This window comes from Dioscorea cayenensis, chromosome 8 (assembly GCF_009730915.1).
Source record: "Dioscorea cayenensis subsp. rotundata cultivar TDr96_F1 chromosome 8, TDr96_F1_v2_PseudoChromosome.rev07_lg8_w22 25.fasta, whole genome shotgun sequence".
In the NCBI taxonomy this organism is placed as follows: Eukaryota; Viridiplantae; Streptophyta; class Magnoliopsida; order Dioscoreales; family Dioscoreaceae; genus Dioscorea; species Dioscorea cayenensis.
In genome coordinates, this window is record NC_052478.1 from 7,472,194 (window position 1) to 7,481,987 (window position 9,794).

General features: G+C 34.9%; 1 protein-coding gene across 8 annotated transcripts; it reads right to left on the reverse strand.

The window, feature by feature from the left end:
- Window positions 1-220: 220 nt before the first annotated feature.
- On the reverse strand, window positions 221-9,465 carry LOC120266510 (nudix hydrolase 10-like). Of its 8 annotated transcripts, none has more exons than XM_039274150.1 (12): window positions 9,150-9,463; window positions 8,627-8,853; window positions 8,018-8,083; window positions 7,360-7,497; window positions 7,077-7,154; window positions 6,951-7,001; window positions 6,807-6,841; window positions 6,549-6,657; window positions 4,334-4,532; window positions 2,261-2,294; window positions 721-2,160; window positions 221-543 (listed from the first exon to the last, which is right to left on the reverse strand). In XM_039274150.1, coding segments are annotated over exons 1-11 (1,098 nt in total). In that variant the 5' UTR covers window positions 9,310-9,463; the 3' UTR covers window positions 221-543; window positions 721-2,159. The 8 variants fall into 8 exon arrangements, with proteins under 8 accessions (XP_039130084.1, XP_039130081.1, XP_039130079.1 ...); XM_039274147.1 differs by lacking the exon at window positions 2,261-2,294 and having other exon boundaries at window positions 225-543; window positions 721-1,070; window positions 2,116-2,160; window positions 8,627-8,799; window positions 9,150-9,465; XM_039274144.1 differs by lacking the exon at window positions 2,261-2,294 and having other exon boundaries at window positions 227-543; window positions 721-1,070; window positions 2,116-2,160; window positions 9,150-9,464.
- Between the last annotated feature and the right edge of the window lie 329 nt (window positions 9,466-9,794).

The window sequence follows — 9,794 nt, forward strand, 5'->3', positions numbered from 1 at the left end:
CGGTTTCATAGAGTGAGATTGCACCCCATCTATATGCACATAGACTTCCTCTCAATTAGGTGATATGAAACTAAACCAGTTTTGCAATAGAATCACTCGAACATAACCACTATTAACACTCACACTCCCAGAAATATATGAAAGATTCTAATGACGACCTTGATATTAATAGAACACTCGGTCGTTGGTGAGTTATCAAAAAATTTTGCAATAGTATATATAAATATAAGGCTCAAAAAGGGTATCTCCTTGTTAAATATAAACATCCCACCCTGTCCCTGTGACCATGCACTTGAACAGCCATCTCTCAGACATTATAATAATACACACTAAAAATATATTGATGGGGCTAAGGTATAGCTTGTTTGATCTCAAATAAATAAAAAAGAAAAAAAACAATGTGGGGATGTCCTCTCTGGCATATGAGATTGTCTTTATCATTTATGATCCATTGGCCATTGTCATGCTAATGTAGATCTCCTCATTGTCCTCAGGGCTGCTTGTGGTTGTTGGTTGGCATGCAAGGACTCTTCCTTGGTTTGCCTGCCAAATATGAAACATTAGGGCTCCCTGTACTTATAACCAGCCAAAAAAGCCATGCTAATATCTTAAATAGATTAGATCTAACACTTTAAGAGAAGCATTGATTGAAAAGATGAAAAACTAGTGGAGAACAATATTATAGAGGAGTTACAAGGGAAGTGATGATGTTTTACTTACATGACCACCAATTCTCTCAAGTGCTTTTGCCAACAAAGTTTAGTGTGCATATGATGGAAATCAAGCAGTTAAAGAACTCAGTTGCTTCACTAACTTCCGGCAAAATCATCCTGAAGTCACTGGAACTGGAGTTCAGTTCCAGTTGAGTTCAAGCTGTCAGGTTTCTACTTCTGGATTTAATTTAGCATCCATCTAAAGCACATTTTCACAAGAACAACACAAGATTGCATAACTGAAAACTTTCTTTGGTTCATGCTTTGGAAACTGTCATTTCAATACAATTGCAAAATTCCATGAGCACAAGCCTTGACATGCCCTGAGATGGGACCACATATATACCACTTCAGCTACTGCATTGATTACAAACCAATACATGGCCGGCAATTAAGTAGAGTTGTGGACTACAAATGGTATAAAACTTGGTATGTAACCATGACAAGATTATACATTGATCTATAACATGGCAAGTAAATGGTCACATTTTTGCAAGGAAACGCATGAATAAATATAGTTTAACAAACATGTAATTTATTTAAATATTTTATAAATACGTACAGATTAGCACATAAGAACGTCAGAAACCATGTGTTTTAATTGAGTTGATTTGATAGTTGATACATTTAGACATTAAGAATTGATTATATAAGACCCAAACCTACTTAATTTTGTGTCTTAGCAACTAATTGTATCACAATTTGATACCTCCTAAACCACTTGATGTACATAGGTGTGCCCAGGAATGGGCCTCAAATGCTATAAACTAAAGACTTCATTGGAGTGGAGTTTGAATAACCAATAATTAACCTTATATGAGGGGAAATTCTAGTTTACATGGGATAATATAATATAGAAGCTCTCGGATATATGCAACATAAAAATGAACAATTAAATAAATAACTTAAATATATTTTTAATTGATAGTTGATGTCTATCCAAAGATTTTTTTTCTTTCTGGGAAATACACCTATGCACTTGATACAAATAAAATTTAGTGTCATTGAACATTGTGGAGGAGACACAAATTTGACAAATAAAACATGAAGAAAATCATCAATTCAAACTTGAAAGGGTTTAAACTGTAGAGGGACCTCCAAAGAAGGGCATGTGCAGATATCTTGATTTTAGAAGGGTGCCTAAATAATTATACCTTTTCCGGGATACATTTTCAAATAAGACCTTCTGCAGGGGCAAAAGGGACAAGAACACTTTTCTCAAAGATAAGAAAAGTAGGAAACCAACAGACAAGCAAATGAGAAAGCAAGCAAACGTCATCTAAAATTGGTCAATCTGTGCCGCCAATGTTGGCATTTATCACTTTATTTCTGTCAACCAGAGAACACAAACAGGTGGCAAGAACTTCATATTACTTTACACCTTGAGTTCAGAATCAGTTACCAGTTTTGTTCAGGTAAAGCCTGCCGTAACACTCTGGCCAAGTTTCTGCAACAATATGACACAAACTTTATTTCAGTACAAATAAATAAATAAATAAATAAATGAGGAGAAAAGAACATTAATGAAAAGATTGAACTAATCTTGCCAGCAAATTTTGCCATTTGAAGACACACAATGAGCTGCAAAATTTTGGAGACATCAGAGCATATCACATATGTCAGTGGCATCCATAATTCCTCAGGATGTGCAAATCATCTCAATGCATTTGAATGAATTCCAGTTGCATCAAAGCTTAGCATTTGTGATTAATTCATTCCTTCAATACAGATGGTTGATGAAGCAGCAATTGAGCTAAAAAGTCTAGAGAGAGCATGTTATAACAATAGGAAAAATGACATTGTGGTCTATGGTAGCATTCTCTCCATGCATAAGATCTTGTTTTCCAAATATGGTAAAACCGAAACAACACAGAATACTGAAGCAAGTGCGCAAAGAACACAAAACTGAATCTTAACGTTAGAGTAATCAATCAATAAAACGGCATTCATCCATCTGGAGCTTGTTCAAAATAAAAACTTTACTCAAGAAGAACATTAATTCCACTTACAATTACCACCCTTAACTAGAAACCTTATTATGAACTACTGAATTTGGCTGGTCTTGGTGGAAGAGCAAGCCAACATCCTCAACATTTCAGAAATTTCCACCATAGAGAAACAACAAGAAAAGGATTCCAGAGCTAAGAGAACCAACTGATCTACCAGAGCATAAAGTGGGTGATGCTGAGTAATTGTAATAGGGCAGATACGTAGAAGGGCCTGGGGGAGTGTAATCACAACATGGATTTACAGCAGGCGGGCAGTTAGTCTCAGACCATGATGGTGATGGTGGTGGTGGTGGTGGACCTGCTGGTGGTGGTGGTGGTGTATATGATCCATAATCTGGCGGTGGCGGTGCTGGTGGTGTATATGATCCATAATCTGGCGGAGGTGGAGGAGGGATGTTGGAGCAGTAGCCCCCACAGATAATGCAGTTCAGGCATGAAGATGGTGTAGAAACATCGGTTGCCGGACCATCTTCGCCCTTAGTAACAGTCATGACATTTGCAGCAAACAGGAACAAGCATGCCACCAGAAGATAGCTTGAGCATGGAGGAGCCATCCTATTCTTCGGATGGCTGAAGGCAGTAGAGTTGAAGATGGCAGAAGGATAATATGAAAGCACTATGAAATTGATCTCTGATACTACCAAGTATATAGGCTGAGATCCTTGTCTCTATCTGCAGCTGAACCATATCCAGTTTTCAATATGCTTGCAAGTGAGGGAACTAGCAGGTCATGCATTCTGCCACATGGAACACCACGCGTCGATGCCAAATCCTATCCCTTCGGTAGCCGTGGTAAGCTAGCCTACCGCTTACCAGATACAAAGATACCACTCATAAGAGTTCTATTCAATTCCATGTTTGCCCTTGATCTAATTTGGAGTTGTCTACTACTTGCTAAATGATCAGGGTACAATCAAAACTTCGAGCTACTTTCCAATTATATTTTAAGAGATGTGATTTGGTAACAGTAATTCACACTTCCTACTGTATCTGCACTCTGCAGTCTTTCATAACAAGTTGCTGCAACTAGAATTGCATCCGAATTATTTTTTTCCCCTTATTCTAAGAATTTACAGAAAACATACATGGATTATAAGGAAGAAATATAAGGTAACCTACAATAGCAAAGTCACGCCATGTTTTATGGAAATACCAGAATCAATAAATGGTAATTGTTAACTAATTTGTCTGCACCCTCACTGCATATTGATTCTCAACGTGGAATAACATAAAAAATTGCATTAGTTTTACATATATAACTTTAGTGATGTTCTACCTAAATATAGTTTTCCCAACATTTTGAGCAAACAATTAATATTAAGTCTCTTCAATAAGCACAGAAATCGATACAATAAGCCAACTCAATGATAAATTAATAGCCAAAGTGCAGTCTGAAAAGCAAAATTGGCATCAAAATTGGCAATTGATATGCAGATTTATTGCAATCCGGCCCCTGAACTAAAAGATTACTAATAAACCTGGAAGGCAGACAGCTCATCTACTTAACCTGATGAACTCAAAGGGAACTGAATGTAAAGGTTGAATATCTATAACATATAAATAGACAAAATGTAATGATTCAGACAATTCAGATGCTCTTGGACACATTACCAGGTCTGGATGACTGGTTCATTTCCTTGCTGTTTAAATAAATATAGCTCTTCCTATCAGAGAAGAATGATGATATTTGCACTGGTGAAAAACCTGCATAATCCTTGTCAATCTTCGCCAAACCAACATCTATGATATACTTTAAAAGCTCATGCTTATGGACAAAAGGTTGTGCTGCAAATTCCTCAATCGGCACCCACTACACAAACATTATAACCATATTATAAGTCAAATAAATTGCAAGCCTAACCTAGTAATTGTTTTCACCAGAAACAAAAAGAATATGCTAGCGAACTAAAGAAGAAATAACAATAAAATAACATGAAATAAAGGTAGCTAGAGAGAAAAGAAAAGCTTGATAATAGATCAACAATTCCTCATTCACAAATAGACAATGTAGATAAAATTTAAATATTAAATATACAACATTCCCAAAATTTAGAACTAATTCTGACCTTATTATAGCATTTGAACCTTTATAGATGTCTTTCTTCAAAAAATGCTTGAGGATTCCAGATTTATAAATGGTTAATGTTGCTAAAATTTAAATATTAAATATTTAGTTGCACAATAATCATCAGAGAACTAATTCTAACCTTATTATTGCATTTCAACCTTTATAGATATCTTTTTTCAAAACAAAAAATGCCATATAATATTCTTCATTCTTGAGTAGGAATGAAACCTTGAGATCAAAGTTTCCAGATAGTTTACTGAACAACAAAGGGTTCAACCTGAATCTCAGAAGATTCCTGCAGTTAAAATCCATATTTTGGAGGGTTTCCAGTAAATTTGTAAATATATCTATCAGGAATATACTAGGGGCTTTTATTCATTTTTAGAGAACATCTAAAATCTAATTTTGAAAATATTTATCATCTTCACCAAAAAGTTCCAAAGCTTGAATTTTATTTTGACACGTGGAAAGCTTGGGATATTATTTTAACACGTGGAAAGCTTGGGGTTAGACAAAAACTAAAACTACAGATCTTTTTGGTTGGGTATTAGCTTGGGTATTAGGGTGAGGTTAGACCAGCCTATCAAACATAAACTCATAAAAAGGCAGAAGTAACTTTATCAAGGACTTACTTCGTTGGTCGGGACTAACAAGAGTTAACCAAGTATTAATTAATTACCACGCCAGGATTGTTAAGTATAATACCATGTTGGGCATTAGACTAACTTGGCTGAAAATAATATCCAAACCTCATATTAGATAAGCACTACCTGCTAAACCCTAACTAACTCCCCTCCATAAGAAGGCATATAATTAATTTCAATCACTTTCTCTTGGCATTAAATACTATTCAAAATTATTCCTGTATTTGCCAGTCAATCCTCTTTCAATTTTCTCCATCAATTATAGCTTCAATTAGTTATTTTGATGAGATAACGGGTGATTCATGGTTCTTAAATACAACATGCTTGGATCTCATCTTCAACCATACACAGCCATCTTAATTAAGATTATATATTTAAATTTTATGCTTATTAAGGCTAAAAATCTACCGTCATAATGAATATGCTTGGATCTTATCTTCCTTTTATATTAGATGATTTTTTTTTATTATTTACAGGTTTTAACTATCAGCGACAGTTAAATATATCACTTTAGTATAACTGTTTTCACTGTGCTTTGGTTTGTTATTGAGATGATGGAATATATAAATATAATAAAAATATAAAAGATATTTAGACATGTACACTAACAGAAGTGGGTACTTGCATATATACCCGCATACAAACAATATTTGCTTGTATATCCCACAAACCATCATTATTTAAGTATATGAGCAAATAACAATTATAAGGAACAAAATTATTTGTTTCTTACAGAAATTATATTTGAATGTTGACTGCAGTGTTACATAAACAAATACTTATAATTTGTAAGAATATAAAAGTACATATGATTAATATGGGATGCAACTGAACAAACTTAACTTTTCATACTAGTAATAATAATTAACATATTATCTGAATAATCTTACAACAATTTTTTGGTCATCCTAATGCTATATGAAAAACATGTGCTGATTAATTGCTTAGTAACAAATGAATTTTCACATTCCCATATCTACGATATGATGTCTGAAACCATCCAAACAAGCATGTTTTAAAAGAAAGACAGAAAACACGAATGGAAAATGTTTTCCAAGATTCAAAACGGAAAACAAGACATTGAGAATTATATTTAAAACGAGTATGCCCTTACCTTTGCTGCTGCAATTTCTGATTCTTGCTTTCGGATGTCAAATGTGAGAGGGCGTAACAGGCATATGAAGAACAAGTCTGATTTCTCAAAGAATGACTTGTGGCTCTGCCTATAAATTAAAACTCAACAAACAAAATGGCCTGATGTTAGGTGTAAGATATAGAGATATGACTTTATCAAATGTTCCGAACCAAGAAAGCATCCACATAATTTGAATGTGGTCCATTTCGTAGGTACAAGAAAGCAAATGCCTCATACCTGAATGCAAGTATTTCAATAAATTCAGTGTCAATCTGCAAGATGGTAAAACCAGCTATCATAATAAGCATCCAGCTGAAACATATAGATTTTAGCTTTCTATGAGGCTAACAGAGTTTGAGTTATTTAGGACTCTACGCCTACCCCTGTCTCTTCTTTGACTTCCCTCACTGCCCCCACAAAAAGATCTTCACCCTACAAAAGGAGGGTGCTAAATAACAATGCTAATGAAGTTCTCTGAATTTCAGTTGAAGCTGGAACCTTACATACTTGATCAACAACTCCAGTAGGAAACTTCCATACACCTGATCCACGGAACTTGCCACTCTTCTCCTGGACAGCAAGCACCTGATAGACAGCATATAGCAAGATCATGTTAGCAGTCCTACCAGGATATATAATAATGTTAAAAAAGAAAATCACAAATCCATCATATTCCAGCATGTACAGAAAAAATGGTGAGGATAACATATCCTTATATACACCATTCACAAGGCTGCATTCAACCAACAGGGTTTTAAAAAACCATTAGGTGATTCTAACCAAGATTTACCTCTCTTCGATCATTCATGACAAAAGCACCCACACCAACCCTATGGGTTGCATTTACAGGCAATGTATTTTTGGTAGCTGGGATCCAGTACACAAGCATCAAATAATTTGGCTCTGCATGATGATAAGTAAACCCCTCCTGCAGCAGGCTAAAATATTCTGTTAGTGCAATCTAGAAAACAAACAATACTATTCGTGAGTGAAAACATTATAGTAGTAAATGATCATTATCCCAGCTCATGCTTGATCAATATTACAAAAAATTATCTCATATTCACACATGCCATTAATACAGGACCAAATTTCAACAACCAGATTTGAAATGGTCCCTTCAACAAACAGAGGCATTTTAATTATTCTAGAGGAAGTCACTGGCAATGTAATACGGTTTACATAGTACATTTGTTTGGGAGAGTGTTGGCTCATAATCTTACATGATCAAACTTTGAACAGGACACCATAAAGTAGGAATCAAAGATGTATGCCCATGGTATTTTTATTCCAGATTAAATGATCAGAAAGTAACCCTTCCACTTCATAATGTCAGTATATCATACTCATTGAAAACGGCAAGAATTCTATCAGTGAAGGGGAATAACCTCTATGTTAGGTACTGGCAACATAGACATAACCTTTTGATAATTAAATATATTAAGTACCTCAACAGCAGGTTGAACGAGGTTGGCAAATTCAATAGGCAATTTCAGCCAAACGCCTCTTTTACCCTGAGAAAACACAACAGATTAACAGGAGTTGGTTGTACTAACAAATGATTATCGACAAGTAAAAAGCAACCTATGGTGAAGGTAATTTTTTTATTTCAAAGTTCAGCAAATATATTTCAATAGAAATTATATGGAAACAGAATGGAAAAAGCCTTATAATATAATATCCGTACCAACTTCATATATGGATAGAGGACATTTTATATACATTACCAACTTTGTTTAGTAGATGCAAACAAGCTCATATGAGATTCATACAAATAGAATCAGGTGTAAAGCTAAGAAATTTCTCATATGATGAGAATGATCTGCGTCAAATATCATTAATCTGATACAGAGGAAATATTAATCCCTCTTGAGGAAATAAAATTTTAAGCAAAAATGTGAATTAATTTTCAATTTTACCATACAAGAAAAGGCCGGCACAGTGAATCGATACATGAATAAATATCAATTGGTCACCCAATAAGCAAACCACACACAAACAACAATCATAATAAACAAATTTTTTATGTGAATTTGTCATATTCTTTAGAAAACCACCTGTTGTCTCCAATTTTCTAAAGATGCTCGTAAGGAAGAAACAAAAGCTCCTGCATCCACTGGGACCTTCATTTCAATAATGACACCTCCATGGTCATCATCTTCCGCACTTAGCAACTCAACCGTCTCTGCTTGACCTTTTAAAGAAGCTTTCACAACTGACGATGGACTCACTGAATACAAAGATGATCTATCATTCACATGATGCGCAGCTCTTAGCCTGAACCCTACCAGAATTCAAGAAAGTGACAATACAGTAAATTCAAACAAACATTCCAATCAAGAGAACTGCCAAAATCAATTACAAGGGAACAACATTGAACTGAAATTTAACAAACATGAAAAAAAAAAAACTCAATCCTTTTCAAAGATGCATCAAAACCATGAATTACACGCAAAGAAGAAATTAACTTGACTGGAACTCCGCATATCATTAACAATAAAGATAACAACTCAGTACAAACATATAAAACTCAAAAAAGTCATAAAATTTCCCAATATATCACGGAATTAAAATCGATACCATTTGAAACTGGAGATCTGGATGGTGATCGAAGAGATTGAGAACGAGATCCAGCTCGAATCCTATGAGTTCCAAAGAATGAGCTGAGAAGGCTTCCGCTCGCCGGAATCCAGATGGAATTGACATCGAAGCACAACATCGGCGCCCGGAGTCGCAGCATCTGGAGTTCAATCAAGCTCACCAGAGTAAATATGAAAACCCTAACCCTAGAAAGGTTTTCTTTTCTCGTTTAGTCCATGAAGGCAGGAGATTTTGACGGTTGGGAATTGAAGGCCGTGGCGGGCTTCGCTGGAGAGATGGCGGCCACAGAGAGAGAGAGAGATGAATGGCATGAAATGACCTTAATAACCCTCAAATCTCATAATTAAACTTGTGGAATAAGAAAAAGGGTAGTAATTGAATTAGAGTATTAGACAGTGATCAATAATTGCTATTAAGGATTTTTTTGCCTTTGGTGAGATTGCACTAATAATTTATTTTCACAATGGTCTTTGTTAGCACCGCCTCCTTACTTAGGATATTAATATTTTGCTTAGGAGACAAGTTCGAATTTTAACTCATGAAGGGTGAGGATATAAATGTGTTGAATTATTAACTTAATAATTATAGATGCCTCTGATGTGATTTATTTATTTTATAAATTTA

What these genes read in the sequence shown, in the direction of transcription:
- LOC120266510 (XM_039274145.1), bottom strand. Translation starts at nt 9,309, where the DNA reads ATGCTGCGACTCCGGGCGCCGATGTTGTGCTTCGATGTCAATTCCATC. An exon ending in ATTGAAATACTTGCATTCAG is followed by an intron (nt 6,658 to 6,806) that starts GTATGAGGCATT and finishes TTTAATTTATAG; the next exon opens with GCAGAGCCACAAGTCATTCT. An exon ending in GCTTTACCTGAACAAAACTG is followed by an intron (nt 1,071 to 2,115) that starts GTAACTGATTCT and finishes TAATCAATGCAG; the next exon opens with TAGCTGAAGTGGTATATATG.